At 41.4% G+C, this 19,482-nt stretch overlaps 1 protein-coding gene across 6 annotated transcripts in view; it reads right to left on the bottom strand.

The window, feature by feature from the left end:
- The window catches only part of Pik3c2g (phosphatidylinositol-4-phosphate 3-kinase catalytic subunit type 2 gamma), a 332,394-nt gene that overhangs the window by 63,421 nt on the left and 249,491 nt on the right, over nucleotides 1-19,482 (bottom strand). For all 6 annotated transcript variants that reach the window (XM_029478871.1, XM_021164809.2, XM_029478870.1 and 3 more), the window contains 3 exons: nucleotides 6,351-6,540; nucleotides 5,772-5,893; nucleotides 2,140-2,248 (listed from right to left, as the gene is read on the bottom strand). In XM_029478871.1, the coding sequence (XP_029334731.1) occupies nucleotides 2,140-2,248; nucleotides 5,772-5,893; nucleotides 6,351-6,540 (421 nt within the window). The remainder of the gene's footprint in view (nucleotides 1-2,139; nucleotides 2,249-5,771; nucleotides 5,894-6,350; nucleotides 6,541-19,482) is intronic.

Here is a 19,482-nt window from a genome sequence, read left to right as displayed (position 1 = left end):
AAGGAAGCTGAGGGTCCTCTGGAAGGAAGCTGAGGGTCCTCTGGAAGGAAGCTGAGGGTCCTCTGGAAGGAAGCTGAGGGTCCTCTGGAAGGAAGCTGAGCTGCAGCCAACCCTCTGGAGAGCAGAGAACCATGAAGAAGCAGAAACCAGCCAAGAGGTCTGAAGAGATTTAGGTCAACTGAGGTGCCTGGTAAGGACACTCTCCAACTTGTTGAGCTGCCTGCAGGCTGGGCAGTGTACTCCAGGTTCCCAAGTTTGGGACCTACCACTCATGTTGAGGTGGGCTTGGTGATGCAGCTGTCTTGGAGTTATTTCTGCTCCTTGAAGTGACCTCTCACCCATATTCCTGTAAGTGACCTCTCACCCATATTCCTGTAAGTGACCTCTCACCCAAATTCCTGTGAATGACCTCTCACCTACATTCCTGTAAGTGACCTCTCATCCATACTCCTTGTAAGGGACCCCAGTGAATCCCATGGTTCACCAAGTTGGTCTTTGGTGGCACTCATACTTCTGTCTGTTGTGATAGCTTCCTATCGGGGTGACTAGACACATGCGTTGCATTTCCCCAGGAAACATTTTGTCACAGCAGATGCAAATGTCTTATTACTGAAAATACCAATTCACCTGAAACATTTCCCCTCTCTGGTTCTCTCTTCTCCATATTAAGACCCAAAAGAATTGAATCTTTATACTCTCCCACATATCCTTAGTACCAGTAGGATAGTATTCCCCAGCCCCAGTAGATATTCATGGTCTAATTTATATAAGATTAGTTTACACAGCAAGAGAGTCTTTGCAGATAAAATGTATTGAAGACTTTGAGGTAGTAAGGTTGTCTTGTGTAGCCAAGGTTTGCCCAGTGTAATGACTAGCATCCTTCCAGTGGAGGTACAAGGACAGTAAGAGCCAGGCAAGGAGGTGTGAGGGCAGGAACTGAGTTCTCCATAGGCCATTGTATTGTAGGAAGATATCTCCTAGGTCATTGGCTCTCAACCTCCCTAATGCTGTGTCCATTTAGTACAGTTCCTCACATTGTGGGGACCCCCCCCAAACATAAAATTATTTTCATTGCTACCTCACAATTGCAATTTTGCTACTGTTATGAATCATAGTGCAAATATCTGGTATGCAGGCTACGTGATATGTGACCCTTAAAGGGGTTGTGACCCACATGTTGAGAACTGCTGCTCTAGAAGATAAAATAAGCAGGTCTGTCAATAGATTCATGTTGTTTAGAGAAGCCTTGTGTGTTGTGTCACTGTCTCAGTGGGAACCTAGTTGAGTAACATGCTTTTCCTTCTCCCTGATCTTCCTTATGTGGCTGTTCCTACGAAGTCCAAGGCCCTAGAACAACCCCGTTACATCCCACCCCAAGTCAAATGCCTGAAAGACACTGTCTTAGTTAGGGTTCTATGCTGTGAAGAGACACCATGACCAAGGTAACTCTTAAAAAGGCAAGCATTTAACTGGGGCTGGCTTATGGTTTTAGAGGTTTTGTCCATTATCATCATGGCAGTATGCAGGCAGACATGACACTGGAGGAACCCAGAGTTCTACATCTTGATCCTCAGGCACCAAGGAGACTGTCTTCCCCTGGCAATCAGGAGGATGCTCTGATTCCACACTGGGAAGAGCTTGAGCATAAGAGACCTCTAAGCCAGCCTACACAATGATGCACTTCCTCCAACAAGGCCACACCAACACCACCTAATAGTGCTACTCCCTTTGGCCAACCATAGAAACACATGGATCTATGGGGGCCAAACCTATTCAAACCATCACAGGTACTGTCAGTCCCCCAATCTGTACATTTTATATTAAAGCTGGAAGAAAACCATGTGTCTGAGACTCTAGAACATCCAAGCATGTTGTGGTTCATTTAGCTCAAGGAACGCATCTAGTGCTATGCGTACATTGGTGCACATCTAGTGCTATGTGTACATTAGTGAACATCTAGGCAACGTGAAGCTGGAGCTTTGAACCACATTTCCTAGACTTCAGATATGTTTGACACATGATTATTGAGTGAAGGAAGTACAGAATGCTGATACATTTAAAACTGATTTTGGTAACAATAACATAATAATGACTTGGCCTTTGAGTAAAAGTAGAAAGAAAAAAAAAACCGTAACATACGTTTGCAATTTCATAGGATCCACGTAGCACCTGTTCCACGTAGTGACTCAGATCTCTGATTCTCTTGTGATCCGAGTCTGTGAAAGGTAGATGCCACCAGTGAGGAAATCTGTTTTAAAAGAGAGAAGTGTCACTCTGAAAATTATGAAAATCATCCTCCTTTGGCTGGTAACAAAGTCACCTGCTGCACCAGTGGACAGCCAGTTGAAACATTAGAAAATACCAGGTTAATGGTATACATGGTTAATCCTGGCCATATCAAAGGCATGGCTGTGGTCATTTCAACTATTTTAATCATCAACACTAATTTAATTTAGCATTAAATTAATTTAATATGATCTTTATTACTGTATTTATAGCGGACCACAAATGCTTCCTCTCTGTACATGTAGGGGCTAATACATAGTTTATGAAATTAATGATTTATACTTTTTTCAAAGAGTTGTGACTGTTGTTTCTTCTGGGCCCTTGACAGACATTATCGCATGAAATAAATTAGACATTTCGTCGAGTAGCATCTGCTTCCATCTGGCCTCAGTCATGTGAATCACAGGCACACTGTCCTCAAGAGTCTGAGCAGGAGGCTTCTCTGTGATCCATCTGAAGAGCGGCTTGGGTTGGGCTTCAGATCAGCTTGGTGGGATGGCCTGACATTGGTGGTCCCATTTGGTAATATATTTTCCTACCTAATTGCATTTTTTCAGCAGTTTACTGTTGCTTCCTTTTATATTTCTGTCATTTAGTGCAGATAAAGACCTTAAGTTGCTTCCTGGAGGAGGGAGAAATGAGGAGGCTGTGAATCTTCTTCAGCAGACACACAGAAGCAGTGGTGACTTCTAACCAGGACGTTCCCTGCTACTTTCTAAAAAGATCACGGAAGTGCAGTACAGGTAACTGATACATCTAAATTATTACCTAGTAAATAAGTAACATTTAATATATTAAAATAGTTTATCAATCTAAGAATTAAAGTTTTTTAAAATAATCTGGACCTAGTTATGAAGTTAGTACCAATATACAATTAATATAAAATATAAAATATCTGTAATATGTTATCACACACGTACATATGGTGGCAGTTTTGAAAATGTTCTTGGCAAATAAATGGCTTTAGTTAGTGTTAGATATAATTTAGACATCTACGTGTAAAACGTCCATATTGGTATGTAGTAAAGCAATTTCATTTTTGGTGGTGCTTTAAAATTCTAGGAATAAATACGTGCACAGACTCGAGGAATGAGGCTTATACTAGTGCCAATTAATCTATTCAAAACTCACGAACCACGTTTCAAACTGAACTCAGTTATTGAAAAGTACCCTTACACTATTTTATCTGATACTGAAATTGTATTCTCCCGAATTTTTGTTCAGGAGAAAACAAGCAAAAGAAAACCCAACTTGTTTTATTTTGCTTTTCTTTCTTTCTTCCTTTCTTTCTTCCTTTCTTCCTTCCTTTCTTTCTTTCTTTCTTTCTTTCTTTCTTTCTTTCTTTCTTTCTTTCTTTCTTTCTTTCTTTCTTTCTTTCAAGATTTATTTATTTTATGTATATGAATACACTATAGCTGTCTTCAGACACACCAGAAGAGAGCACCAGACCCCATTACAGATGGTTGTGAGCCACCATGTGGTTGGTGAGACTTGAACTCAGGACCTTGGGAAGAAGAGTAGGTGCTCTTAACTGCTGAGCCATCTCTCCAGCCCTGGTTTGTTTGTTTTTAAATGCTGATTTAAAAATATAGTTTTTCTGATTTCTGGGGAAACCATTTTCTCAGTGGTTTTGTTTTCTTTTGGTCCTGGGTGGTTTTCACATCCTGGAACAGTATACAACAGAGTTCTGAGGCTAGGAGGAAAACATCAAAAAGTGTGGGAAGAGGGAAAGGAGCCTCGCCTCCTCCAGCAGCCGAGTTTACTGAAAGTCATCCATTCTAAGGAAATCTCTGTGCCTGTGTACTCTTGGAAGGTACCAGAAATACTAATGGCCCAGTTGGAAGACCTCTCTTGCAGGCTATGAGTAATTAGAATCTCTTTCTTCCTGACTGTGACTTTCTGAAATGTTTTCCCCTTCAGATGGGATTCACAGAAGTATCTTAGGGCTTCTCGAAGCAAATGTAGCAGTCAGAGGAAACCTCGCCCTCTTCTTCATCCATATGTATGATCTCAAGTCTTGGACCCTGTGGGAGTGACAGCCCAGAGGAGCTGCTCAGGGCGCACAAGGCCAAATGTCCCTCCCTCAGTGAGTTCCTGAAATGGTTTGAATATCAATTTAACTTCAGTGCCAGGCAGCACCGGTGCACAGGACAGAATCCTAACTAAGACTGGAATTAAGAAGAGGCATGTGGAAAGAGGTGCCCACACTCCTGAAGTTCTCCTAGAGGCTAGAGAAGATGGCCTTTAGCGGAGGTTAAGTTATACTGGTTATTTGATGCATACTGTTCCGTGACTATTACTGGAGATGATAACAACCCTAGACACTGAACTTTGCAGCAGGAGTTTGACCTTTTTTCTTTTCTTTTCTTCTGATTCTATTTTTAAAAATTCAAAGCCTTTGTATAGAAGTTTCCAGAATTAATGAATTTTCCTCTCATGTGCCTTGACCTGCTGTCTAATGTCTTGTCTTCCAGGTACTGAAAACATTTGAGTTTCAAAATGTCTATGACCTCAGCAAACATACCTTTTCAATATTCTGTGACATCCTTCACTCATTGACACCTTATATTTATGCTTTGAAGCTGACTCAACCAAAGAACAAATAAGAATCCATACGTCAGGGCGGGTGTGCCAGGTCTTAATTAACCGCTAACAGTGTTAAAGGATGGCTTCACGTTACAAATATCCTGATGCAGATGAAAGAAAAACCAAAATTTGGTTTATCTGACTGCCAATATCATGATTTCTGGGGAACTCACCATTTCAAGGTTAAGGTACAATATTTTTGTACCCTGAAATTGATAATTTAAACTTGCCTCATTTTAACTAACAAGTATTCCAAATAAGTTCAACAGTAGCTGTTCTAATTGTATCTATAGTTAAGTTTAATCTTTTCCATTGTAACCGAATGATCACAGTAATGCCTTTAAAATGAAATAAATAACATTTAGACAATGCAAGTTTAGTAATTAATGGTTAAGAAGACCCAGGCTTGAGAACAGCAGAGGTGAAATATGAAGAAATCAACTGACATTATTGTTTCCTCAACCCCCCTCCTTCTCCCTGTGTATATATGTGTGTTTACGTATGGGCTTTAAAATTTCAGTTATCGGCAAAAAAGCAGGCATGCTGATTGATTTAGCTCTGACTTTCGATTCCAGTTCCATTTTTATAGAAAACAACTGAGAGGATTAAATTCTAAAAGAAGGAAATAAAACAATTTTCCCCAATAAGGAATGAAAAGTGAAAGAGGCTCTGATTTTTTTTCCCATCTAAAACAATCAATGGCTGGAAGCAGGAAAGAAAATTGGCAACTTTGTTCTGCTTTGTGTACAAAGGGCGCCTTGCTCAGGTGCTGCTGGGAGAGCCTCTCTGCATTAGACAGTGTGTATCGCTCCCAGCCAGGAAACCTCTTAGCCATCATTTCCCACTTTGCTCAAGGGCAAGCTCTGAAGGCCCAATAAGGTGAGGGGGCAATGCCTTACTCTGGGAGAGCCAACGAGGAGAACTGCTTCTGCATTTGGCTGTGAAGTCTGTAAAACTGCTCGAAGGACTTCTTGGTCAGGCTTCTCCTGTTGTCACTGCTTGTCACCTCCATCAGGTACAGCTGAAGATAAACAGGCAAAAATAGAAAAAAAAAGATGGAGATAAAACTTGCCCTTGATCCTAAAACTAACTTTTAGGTAAATTAAACAAAGACAGAACTTTCTTAAAAAATATCATGGAAGCTGAAGGATACAATGATTTGTAATGTCCTGATTAATATAAATAAGATGTACGGGGGTACCATAATTTTATGTTCTGGCAACATTGCCTAATTTCTTCTGTTCTTTCTTGCAGACACTTTAATTAGGTCTTGATTTATATTCTACCATGGGGTAGGAACTGTTCCCCCTCATGTTTCTCCACTAATCACTCCGGTTGTTATGATTTTTTTTTCTTAAACCATCTCCTTAATGGCACTTCTTCAGTTGTAACTGATTTTTCAATTTGCATAGTTAAAAACATCATGCTTCAAAAAGTATGTGTAGCAGAGCTGGTGGCACAGACAGATTTAGACTTACGTTGCTGTGTGTCTTGCTGAACCCTAAAATTGTGACTCTCTGAATTGTCCTGGTCTTATTCAGGATGCAAGATTCCTGGAGAAGAGTCTGAGGGGCAGGTTTGGCAAGGCTTAAGGCTGGCATCTGTGCAAGTGTATGGATCAGGTTATTCAATTTAACTGGGAAACACTCCAGACTTTCCTTTATCTTCCTAGATAAAAGAAAAGGAAAAGACAGTAAGAAATCCTCCCTCAACCCCATGGCTTTGTTTATCATTGAGCCTTATGTTTGCCAGATGTATGTGTGCGTGTGTGTGTGTGTGTGTGTGTGTGTGTGTGTGTGACGAAAATGTACACATACAAGACCTAGCTACTAAATATTTATTCCTAAATGTTAAGTTCACATCTGGAAATTGTTAGGGAATGTAGAAGACATTCTCTTGTTGAGATAGAAGGCTATAATTGCATCACTATATCCTGACAAGTTTTAGAATTTTGTTTGAGGCCTGTGAGCTCAGCATTGCTTGCTGTTGAGCCTGACAACCCAAGCTTGACCCCTGGGAAAGAAAAAAACCTACTCCTGTACTGTGTGCTGGTGGTCCTCTGATTGTTGTACAAGTGCTGGCTGTGAGCACAGAAATTTGTATACACACACACTGAGAGAGAGACAGAGACAGAGAGAAAAAGAGAGAGACAGAGAGAGACACAGGAAGACAGACAAAGACAGAAGGATGGAGAGAGACAGAGAGATGGAGAGGGAGGAGGGGGAGGGAGAGGGGGAGGGGGACGGAGAGGGAGAGGGAGAGACTGGGCAGATAGTATCACATATCTGTAAAAGATATGTATAACATATCTGGGGAAAAGAGGAGGGAGAAGCAGGGAAGGGGAGAAAGGGAAGAGCAAGAGACACAGAGAAAAAAGACACACACAGTGAGGGAGACAGAGACACACATGCACAGTGAGATTCGACACATACAAAATAAGTAAATAAAAGGAATCAATAAAATGTATTTTGTTTTCTATCTTTAGAGACTATGATTTTAAAACAGATCAACTGTAGCTCCCAATCATTTGACATATCTACACGTGTCCAGTAAACCTAGAAAGTGAGGAAAGGTCAAAGCTCCAGCCTGGCATGTGCAACCTGTAGCCCACATGCAGTCCAACACAAAGTCACCAACTAAGACGATGGTGAGGTTAATTTCAGCAATGCCTGTGCTTCCGTCGTCCAACACGAACTCTGTAGATGACGTCACATAATGGCAAAGGCTACACATGACACACGCGCCCCTTCCTTCCTCTTCTTCATAAAGAACTTTGAAAACTGTGGCTCAACACCCATGGTTCACTTTTATTTCATCTCTCCATACTTTTATTCCTCTACAACTTGTCTTAGAAAACCATACTCGGTAGCAATGCAGTCCACGCTTACGTACTTTACACGAGCTACTTTTCACCCTGTAGGGTTTCTTCTGTTTTGATCGTTTTGATTTTGGTGTGTGCACTTGAAAGCGTATCCTTTAGTACTGAAGAAAGTTGGCATTCTAATAACTCGATTATCTCTCAACATAAAACTTTCACACTCTATTTTCTGACGGCTTTTATTTATCCCCTTTAAGAGCAGCACTGCAGTTTGGTAGTGCCTGGGGCTCTGCTCTCTCCTTCCTCGTATGATTGACAGTATTAACCTTGTATAGTTCCATTAATACCGGGGGCGGGCGGCAGGTTCATTGCTCCTGTTGTGTTTCCCAGATTCTGGTGGCGTTGCTTTTAAAGATTTGCTTTTTATGTTTATTTTGTGTGTGTGCATGCACTGTAGGCTTTTAAACTGTGTATGAATGACATTCCTTTCTACTCCATACAAATTTCTAATTGCTTCTAGATTTTATTAAATTTCCCCTCTTGATTGAGGTGACAACTCAGCCTTTAGTTTAATTGCTTAGTAGCCTAGTTTGAATATTTATTTTGTAACTATTCGTCTGAACTCTTACCTGGAATTACTTTCTCGTTAATCCCTTGGGATTGTTTTAATTGTTGCCCAATTCAGCTGGGAGACCGCGACCACAGAGCTTCCCCATCATCGCTGAAGAGGCTCCCTCTTGGCCTTGAATGCTTCTAAATTATCGCTATCAGAAGTACGATATTTATCTCCATTTCCTTTCATTATGAGCTTGCTAATATTTTGTTAGATGAATAGATATATTCAAGCATGAAATTTGTGGGCTGGCATGCATCAACATTATCATACAGTACCCCCTTCACAACCGATCCACCAGGACCGCAATGGTAACAATGTATTCCAACCATGTTTAATAATTTCCCCTAACTTTAGAAAACTTCAGACCCATTGATCTTTTTCTAGCCTCTAGTTCTTTCTGAATAAGTTTCAAATCCTCTCATGATTAGACCTAAGCCAATGTTAAAATTTGCTAAAATCATATAAATGCAGCTTTTATCCCCATTACTCTTTTCCACGTTGTTCATGATTTTTGATGATGCTCTTGGAACCTATAAATCCACCAATATAGACTGTTGTGCAGAGTGCCAACTCGAAAGACAGGAAAATAATAGTAACAGTATGACTACGTTACCGGTTATTACTCATAAGCATTTTCCATTGCTTTATCAGTTCATCCATCAGCAAGTGCTGACTGAGCACTTTGATGTGCCGGGGAGGGAAGCTCTCAAGAGTAATGCTGTGCTCTCGGACCTCATAAAACAGTGACCACGAACCATCCATATCGTGGTCTCATGTGCTCACTTTGCACAGTCCCACCTGTAGAAATGTGCTCTCTGCTCTCATTCCTTCAAGAGTTAAAAATCTTAGCCAAAAAGGGGCCCTGTGAGCATTTGTTTTTTAATGTGTATGCCTCATGTATGCAGGTTCCCTTGGAGTACAGAAGAGGGCACCAGATCACCTGGAGCTGGACTTTGAAGTAGTGAGTCCTGGAAACTGACCTTGGTGTCCTCTGGAAGGGCAGCAATGGCTCTTAACCATTCAGATATCAGTCCCTTGCCCTGTGGTTTTGAGGCAGACTGTCACTCATAACCACACACGTCACCATTAAGTATCAGACATCATGGAGTTTGACTGGACAGAAGTAGGATTCCAGCCTACGAGGTCTGTTATACCCGGATAGCGACTATACGCTCAGCCGACAGCTCTAGGGCTTAACGTTGTTTAAAGAGTATGCAGATACCTTTTTGGCTTGGGTAATGGTGGGGCCTCATGCACGTGAGGAACGCATGCTACTACTGAACTGTGTCTCTAAAACTTTACGCAGAGTATTCTAACACTAAAGATCTAAAGCTACAGCCAGAAGGATCTCAGCTCGGAGGCACTCTTGATGGAGAATGTCTAAGTCCCCTGCTAGGCCCTGCTCTGTGCACAGGAGCACACGGCTGCTGGGGTGCTGGAGCCAATCAGAGCTTTGCCCTCAGGAAGTCTACATCTTTTGGCAAGTACTTCGCTGAATGCCTCGTGATGAGCCTCTCATCCTCTAGAACAGCAGTAAAATTATTTCCTCTGTGGATAAACCGAAATCCAATGACTATTCGATGCTACCAATAAATAAATAAATAAATAAATAAATAAATAAATAAATAAATAAATAATGTAATCTAGGAAGCTGTAACTGCAGAGTCCCGTTTCTAGTTCCCTGATTCTGAAGTCCTTGCTTTGTTTATGAATTTTCTATAACGGTAAAAAAACACTTTCAAGTTTGTCTTACCAAGGAAAGTAATCCACTGGGTTTAGTGTGGAATTCCCTGGTGTGGTAAAGCCTGAACGATGTTCAGCCTTTGATTTCTACTCAGAAATAGCCTGTAGGCAGAAAAATACATTTAACAGGTGTTCTCTGCTACCTGAAGGGATCAAAAACCACAAAGTGTCTTCAGCTTTAGATCCTGTTTTTTTTTTTTTTTTTTGATTGTTGTTTGATTGATTGTTGTGTTCATTTGGGGGCAACCTGAACTAGCCTCAAACTTGAGGTCCTCTTTCCTCAGCCTCTAGAATACTTGAATTATAAGTATTTATATTCAAATTTATATCCAATAAGTTTGAACTTAAAATATACATGCTCTGTTTTCTAGTTCACAGCAAATGTGTAATTTCATCTAACATTACATATGAATGGTTTAATTGCTTCTCCTCAGAAACAACCACCTTTTGAAGGTGCCCTTGGAATATGTGTGAGCATAGGTCTGATTCTCTAGCTCTGATCATCACAGTAGCTTCAGGAACAATAGAAATTTCTCTCATAATAAAATATTATATTTTACGTGTGCATGACATATATATGTATATGTGTGTATGTGTGTGTGTGTGTGTGTGTGTACACACTATGTGTATATGTACTACCATGTATTACACATATGGTTTACATGCATGTGTGTATGCATATCTGTGTCTATGAGGGTCAGAGACCAGCACTAGATATCTTCTGCAATTGCTCTCTGCCTTGGCTAGCCTAGCTTGCCAGCAGGCCCATACGATCTTTCAGCTCCACCTCCGTGTGCTGGGACTTCAAATGCACACCCATCACACCCAGATTTGACATAGGTGATGTGGCTAGGAACTCAGGGCCTCATGCTTAGATGAAAGTACTTTACTAATTGAGTTACCACCTCCCAGTGCAAATAACATAATTCTGAATTCATATTTACTTGTATGAGGGAGACCTTTCACTTCATATAAGCCAGACTGACAACTGGGGCGTTTCACCTTCAGGGTGTGGACCGAAGTGATGGGTAAACGCCTTAAGCAACCCTACACGAATTTCTACATGAACATATTTATTTTCACAGTTTAAATTGTTTTTATGCTTCAGTGGCCCGACAGAATATATGTTTTCTGGGCCAGTTTACTTAATACTCTCAGGGAAATATTTTCCAAAAATTGTCTATGAAGACTTTATAAGACTTCATGTTTCTATTGACATTGCAATTTTATTATTTATATACAGGAGAGTTACACATGACTCAAACCCACCAAGAACACATTTGCCCTTCATTTAAATTGGAGACTCCATTTCTATGCAGGGATTCTGGCCCATGTAATGAGCACAGTGGGATGCTTTTGTTTTTATGTTGGGGTTTTGACTGTCCAGGTTTCAGCAGCTCAGGGGGATGACCAAGGGGTGCGGCATTGTCATCAAAAGCAATAATTCAGCATTCAATCTGCAATGGAAATATTGGGCTGGCACCATTTTTATGCTGTTGTTTATAAAGTGTGCCATCGCACAATTCCCATTTTATTACACATATATGTGTCAAAATATTCAAGCACATATTTTAAACAAAGTGTGCTATTTAAAAATGTATTCGATAGGAACAGCAGTTAAGTGAGAGGGCTAATTTAGCAGAGGACCTGGGCTTGTTTCCAGAAAACAAACCAGATTATTCCCAACAGCTTGCAGCTATAGTTTAGGGGATCTGACACAGTCTTTTGGCATCTGTACACACATGGTACATACACATACACTCAGGCAAACACACACAGAGAGACACAGAAATTAAAACGTGAATTTAACAAATAATCTTTTCGAATGCATTCCACGTGCACAATAAAAGACACCTTTCTGTGCATTTTATTGACAAGGTGTCTTGCCATGGCTCAGGCTGGCCTCAACCTAATTCATCCTCCCGCTTCAACTCTCTGTTTGCTTGGAACATGCTTGGAACATGTTGAGTTTTGAAACTTCAACATTAAGATGTTGCAAGGAGAACTCCTGATCATGGACTTCGCCGGTATGCAATGTATTTGTGTATAAATGAAACCAAAATGTTATGTTTTGTGTTTTAGCCTCCGAATTAAGTAGGGCATGCCACGTTAGTTCCCACGGGCTTGACAGGTTGCCTGCACAGCCGAGAAAGCACGGCCTTGAGTATGTGGATACTTCTCATACAACGCTTTGTACGCTAATCTAGAGACACTGAGGCTAAAGGGCATTTAGATTTGTCTGACATAGTCAGGACAGTGGGAGCCACACACAGGATTCTTTTCCATATCATCCGACACAGTTGTCCCCTGCAAGAAGCATCTGCTAGATAAAAGTCAGCTCTGTTCACTGCTGAGCTCGCTGCCTGTGCTCACAAGCTTAGCATCATCCTAATGGCTTTAGGAGCCCAAGGTCTTGCATCTGTGGAGGACATTTGGTGATTAAAGCATGGCGTTTTTCAGGGATCAAACAAAGAGGGGGTAATACAAATCGTTGGGAGTGGTATGTTAGTGCGCACCCCCATACTACCATATAAGTAAGGAAATGATTGCCTGTGAGTCCAAAAGGCAGACACATACATACAGGAAGGAACAAGGGGAATTGACTGTGCAAATTGTTAGTCTGGTGGAATCTGAATCTTGGTAAACTCAGGTCCTGTAAGAATGCTGTCATGCAAGGATTAGAGTAGCTAGGGCAGCAGCTGCTGTAGCTGGCTCCTCCTCCTCCTCTCTGTCTCTCTGTCTCTGTCTCTCTCTGTCTCTCTCTGTCTCTCTCTGTCTTGCTCTGTCTCTCTGTCTCTCTCTCTGTCTCTCTCTCTGTCTCTCTCTCTGTCTCTCTCTCTGTCTCTCTCTCTCTCTCCTTCCTCTTTCTTCTGCTCTTACTTCTTACTTCCCTTCTGTCATTTAGAACTTAATTTAAAAATATTTTAATTTTATTTCTTTGAGATTTTCATATATGAGTTAGCTCTATGTTTGTCACTCACCTCATTCTAATTCTTTCCCCCAAAGCCCCATTCCTTTCCAAGTTCATGGCCTTTTATTCTTTACTTATTCTTATGACATACATTCAACTACATCTACATCATATACATACATGCACAGACACACAGACACAGACACACAGACACAGACACACATGCACACAGAGACACACACACACAGACACACACACACACACACATTGTACTGAGTTTATCAGTATCAGTGTTGCTTCTAGGTAGGTGTTCAGGGCTGACTGCTTGGAATTGTATAATCCACCAGGACTTACTCCTGAAGACGACTGATTTTTTTCTCTTCAGTAACCATTAGTCACCTTGGTCTCCTGCAGGAAAAGCTAAGTTTATCCTGACTTGATACTCAGGCAAATTAAGGAGATTGTCAGAGTTATTCCTATTGCAGAAATCTAGAGCAGGAACTAAGCTCTCGCACATCATATTGAGTGTGGCTGGCACTCAGTAGGCAGAACACACATAATAAAAGCTGTTCTATTGGCAGGTAAAAAAAACAAACCAGAAAAATAAACAACGGCTCAGAAAATTGGTGTGCCTTGAGTTATAATTAGATGGAAAAAATATGAAGGCCTTTCACAATGAGAGAAGAAATTCTGAGGCTACTCTTTGAATTTGTTTTCTGGGTTTAAGAAAAGTTATATGACTTGGTTATTATTCTCTCCAAGTTCTGTTTGTTCCTTGCGAGTGCCCAACTCTGTAGGTGTCAGCAGTTAAGCTAAGAAAATGAAGATGCTGCCACTTATTTGTGGAGTAAAACAGTTCACAAGATGGGAATTTATAAGACTTCAAATAAAAATTCAATGTAGTGATAAAGCAACCCAGGGATCTGTATCATACCATGCTCTTCTGGTCAGTTCTGGAGAGAAAAGCATTACAAAGGCATGGGACTGTGTTTGGATGTATTTGGCCATGGAGTCTTGTCTTGCTATTTGGCCATACGATTTACAGCGAGAAAGAGGGTGTCTTAGGGTTTACTGCTGTGAACAGACACCATGACCAAGACAAGTCTTATAAGGACAACATTTAGTTGGGCTGGCTTACAGGTTCAGAGGTTCAGTCCATTATCATCAAGGTGGTAACATGGCAACATCCAGGCGGGCATGGTACAGGAGGAGCTGAGAGTTCTACATCTTCATCTGAAGGCTGCTGGCAGAATACTGGCTTCTAGATAGCTAGGGTGAGGGTCTTAAAGCCCATACCCACAGTGACACACCTACTCCAGCAGGACCATACCTTCTAATAGTGCTACTCCCTGGACTGAGCATATACAAACCATCACAGAGAGGACACAGGGTTCCCTGCATTGTGTCTTCAGTCACAGCTCAGGGGACTGTGGCTGCTGTGTTTAATGTGTAAGTTCAAGTACATCCTTGTTAGAGGTGGCCAGCATTTGCATTTTCTTCAACACCATCATTACAGCATCACCACATTTCTTCTACACAGTGGTCCTTCCTGAGGCTGTTCTCCAAAGGACAAAGTTAAGAAAAAGGCCTCTGGGCTGTTCTTTGGCAAAGATGCCCATTACTTAGGACAGGCAACAAGCTTCACAGAAACTCATATGAAGGAGCCCACCCAGTAATGACAAAGTAGGTAAGGGAATCAAATGCCTCTAGGACTTACACTAGAGAACACCAGGACATTGAGAGTGGGACAAGATAAACAACGCAGGTTTGTTTCCAGTTGAGACCAGTTTTGCATTGATTCAAGTTAGCTTTTCACTGAGAAATGGTAGACTGTATAGTGTCTAAATCATTGAATCTATAGCAGGCCAAAAGGATGTCTGGGTTTCTATGGACAGCTTCTCCTCTAACTTCTGGAAAGGGAAGTGGATGGTGTGAAAAGCACGGTCTAGATGTGGGAGAGGAGGTGGACAGTCAGAGGTGGAAGGTCTGAGGTGGACAGTGGGAAGTGGATGGTCATTTCTATCCAGATCATTCCGATCTATCTGGAGAAGGTTTTCTGTTTCTAAGGACCGTTAACCAGAGGGCTGAGAGTGATTGAAACTTCTGAAATAAACCATGTGGACAGGATTTTCATGGATGGTTTCATTTGCTTCCTATCAGTGGGTCTCACAGGGATATTCCATGAAAGCATCAATTTGCAGGAGCCTGAGTCATGATACTTTCATAATTTCTTTCACTCATCTATAATCAGCCTCAAGAAGTTGTAGAAGGGAGTTAGGGAAGAAAGCGCCTTGGCAGTGATGTGAAAAAACCCTCCTGGCTAGCAAGCCACTTTTATTCTTCCTTTCCCCCTCTATATCATTAATTACACATTAATATTCAGTGCCTCTCAGCAGGCAACATCCTCTGCTACTTGTAATCAGAGCCCACACACCCAGGGAGGGATAGGGAAGCTATCTGTGTTGCTCAGTAGCAGGACAGAAGGATAGAAGGAGCCAGTTCTGTCTTTCAAGCCTCAGGCAGGGTTGAGTGGGGAGCCTCCTGATGCGAACAATGTAGGAAGCATGTGGGAACTCAGGGTGACCACAGCAGCACTTCTCCCATGGCTCAGCCCTCACTCACAAGCCCCTGCTGTGATCTCGGTGACAGGGTGTAGGTGGATCCTCTTGTGATATTTTTATCTGTAACTTAGTAATTACTTCAGAATCAGCAGCAGCACAATGCATCGATAATTCCAGAACAAAGGAAGAGAATAAAATAATGTAAACATAGATACTATATGTATGTGTCTCACACACAATATATAATGAATAAGACTGTGTGTGTGCGTGCATGTGTGTGTGCTAGATTTAATGACCTTCACGGAGGCACCAGACATCTATGATAGGTTCACACAGAACTTGCTTCTTTTTCAATGAATAAGCATTTCCTTTTTAAGTTCTACACTCTCTGTGACGTTAGAGAACACATTTAAAGAGGAAATACAGCGTCTACAAAAACATACACTCAAATATCTCTATGTATGACCTCCATAGCTACAAGTCCAACTTACCATGATCTAAAAATTTTGTGAAAATAACTTAGTCTGTACGGAACATAGCCATACATACCCCCTCTTACCAAAAGTTTCTGAGTAATACAGGAGATTATATATTATTTCCATTGTGTTAATTTAAATAAATCTAGAGACTGAGGAAATTAGGAGGATGCTGTAGGTAATATACATGCTGTATATATATATATATATATATATATATATATATATATATATATATGCTGTACGTATTCCATGTTGTTGTAAAAGGGACTTGAATATCTTTGGGTCTTGCTATCTTTGGGAAATTCTGGACCAAGAAGAATCTTTTAGGTACTCAAAGATAGTTGTAAAAAAAGTATACATAATTTATAATCTTTTTAATTTAAATCCTAAATGCTCTGCTTAAGTTCCATTATCACTTATAATTGACCTAGATTTTTCAAAAACCTATTCTATTCGTTGCTTAAGGGTTTAAAGAAGTAATCTATATTTCAAAAATTCAATATATACAAATAATAGATCATAGATTATAAGAAATAGTTTGGTATTGTGAGGAATCACACGCAGAAATGACCACACTGTCTTGGTCTTCTCTATCCATTTCTTTCTTGTGTGTCCGATGGAATGCGGGGCAGGAAATGTCCTTGAGATATTGATCCTGACCAAAAGACCCGCAGAAGACATGAGTAGACAAATCAGATCTAAAAATATAAAGGTGTGGAAATAAAACCTTACAATGATTAGAAAGCCAGTGTGACTCTTGAGGGTTAAGAAAGAATCTTGGAGATTTCCTGAGAAGTAAACAGGGACATCACTTCACGTGGGAATGGGCCAAAAATGAGACAAGATGGTAATGACCACTGGGAAGCCACTTCTGAGGACTCCTGCAGGAACCTCTAAGGCAGCAATGACAGCAGACTCAGCGCAGACATCTCCAAGGAGTGCTCAGTAGGAGATCCAGGTGCTACTTTTGGAGAGGGGTATCTATCTTCTGCTGAGTTTCAAGGATGTCAGATGCGAGGATCTGTGTGTATGCACAGCTGCAGGGCATCTTGATTAAACCATGACTTGGTTTATGGAGTTACAGGTGCCCAAGAACATGCTGTAGAAGAGTTGATCTTGACCCTCCAGACAACCAGGAATTTGGTCTTCTATATTCCAGGACCTCATCTCTACCCATCCCCTGGCTGTGCCTCCTGCTGGCTATGTCTCTTGAAGTTTGCCTCATTTCTCTTGGATTTTGCTTTACTAATTTAAATATGAAGTTAGAAGTTTTACCACTTCACAGGGATTTTATGATAATGAGGTTAAGAAAAGCATTTCCAACAGGGCCTGGCAGATAAGAAGCACTACCTCAGGTGTTAGTTCTTAAATGTCTTCTGTGTCATAGTTAGTGTAGCTGGGTATTACAGTTGCACTTTACCTCAAATAGAGCATGTTTTACGTTATGACATCCTTAGAAATTGGAAAGTTGCGGTCTGCCTCCTCTCCTGATTTACTTGAGGGGGGTTGATGTAAGCAAGCAAAGTATTAGTTAAGATGGAGTGATGCAATACGATATATAATTGAGCAATAGGTAGAATGTAAAAAGTAGCTTATCCTGTAGAATCCTGGGAGGAAAGATTAGTGAGTGCCGAAAAACAAGGTTTGAAGGGTGATATATTAGTTGCCTAGAGTCTTGAGGTTAAGTAAGATTGAAAGTCAGATCACATGCCCCCTCCAAAAATTTATGTTTTATATATGAGTAAAGTTGACAAATATAGGGACAACTCTATTTTATATCATGAAAATGATCTATCCTGGAAAACTTGGAATCAGGAGTAATAGAAGGGGTTGAATGAGTTTTGACAGAGACGTTCAGAAGCGTGGGGGAGGAGAGGGAATGGTAAGGTAGGTGGTGGTAGTAAGCACGGGATGGTGCTTTCTATCTTGTGTAACTAGATGCTGCCTGATCCTGCCGTGGAGAGCAAGTCAAAACCTGCTTCTTACAAAGTTGTAGAAGAAAATTCAACTAGCAAGGAAGAGCATCTGTCATGTGCACTTGCCCTGGCAGAGACAGAGCATCGGGTCTGGAGAACAAGCCCACTGCCACGAGGCTGCTGGCTTGGATCTACTGCCTATACGCGGGTATGTCCCTTTGAAATGGACAGAGGCCCTGCTGCAGCATTGAGAAGATCATTAACACTCAAGGTCATGTCCTTGACAGACCAGGAGATGGACAAGACAGGGCTATGGCTCGTGTAGTCTGTCTACAGTTTTCCTCTGGCCAGGGCCTCACAGAGCTTTCTTTACTCCAGTCCCTAAATACCTGTGTGATAAGAAGGACCACTCAACAGCTGTTCCATAATTACCCAGACAATGTCAGTGTATCATCTCAAACATGGGCTCGGCAGCCTAGCCGCACACTTCCCTCCTTTACTTCCTCTGCCCCTCCCCAAGCTATTCCCCAGTCTCTACCATGCTGTGCTTCCATGTCAGGCCAACCATCCATCACACTAGGATGTCCGTTCCACTAAAATCCACCCCTGAAGGGATACCCAGGTTCAGGGTGCTATTTGGGTGCTATCCAGGTCCACTCATTCTGCATGAAATTAATAGGACACAGCTAGGTTAGAGGAATAAACTTCTGTTATATGATCCATGGAGTTTTTTTGAGCTTCCAGGACCTGCAGGGTTTGTACTGTGGGTCCTACTCTTCCCAAGGTTAGGCTGTGAGCCTTCCCGAGTGCCTATACCCATGAGCCGAGACAACTCGAGATCTCCCGAACCCTGAAACCCAGGAGCTGTACTGTTTATGCCCTGAAGTGAATGACTGGCCTTAATCAATGATTGATATTTGTGATTTTGTTTTTAGAAAATACAAAATAATTTATTAAAAGGGGATTTTAGTTTTTGTTTTTGCTTTTCTTGAGACAGAACTTTCACTGTAGACCATGCTCACCTAGAACTATGAAAACCAAGCTCACTTTGAATTTATGGTATTCCTCCTGCCTTACCCTCCTGAGTTGAGGATATTTTTAAATTGTGAAAAAGCAAACATTAAACAAAACAAAACAAAACAAACAAACAACCCTATCAGTCCTTTGTAATGAATCTCTAATGGTAGATTAAAACACACGAAACTAAACTAAGCTATGTAGCAGAACCCCCCTCCCCGTACCCCACTTACTCTTAGCAGGGTTTGCCCCACCCCTCTCCCAGGTCTTAGAAGGGTTCTGGTTCCCCCCCATCTTAGCAGAGTTCTGTCCCTGTATTGACTAGTTTTGTGTCAACTTGACACAGCTGGAGTTATCACAGAGAAAGGAGCTTCAGTTGGGGAAATGCCTCCATAGATCCAACTGTAAGGCATTTTCTCAATTAGTGATCAAGGGGGAAAGGCCCCTTGTGGGTGGTGCTGGTAGTCTTGGTTCTATAAGAGAGCAGGCTGAGCAAGCCAGGGGAAGCAAGCCAGTAAAGAACATCCCTCCATGGCCTCTGCATCAGCT

Source organism: Mus caroli, chromosome 6 (genome assembly GCF_900094665.2).
Source record: "Mus caroli chromosome 6, CAROLI_EIJ_v1.1, whole genome shotgun sequence".
Classification (NCBI taxonomy): domain Eukaryota; kingdom Metazoa; phylum Chordata; class Mammalia; order Rodentia; family Muridae; genus Mus; species Mus caroli.
The sequence above is the reverse complement of the archived record's forward strand: the minus strand, read 5'-3'. Positions and strand labels throughout refer to the sequence as shown.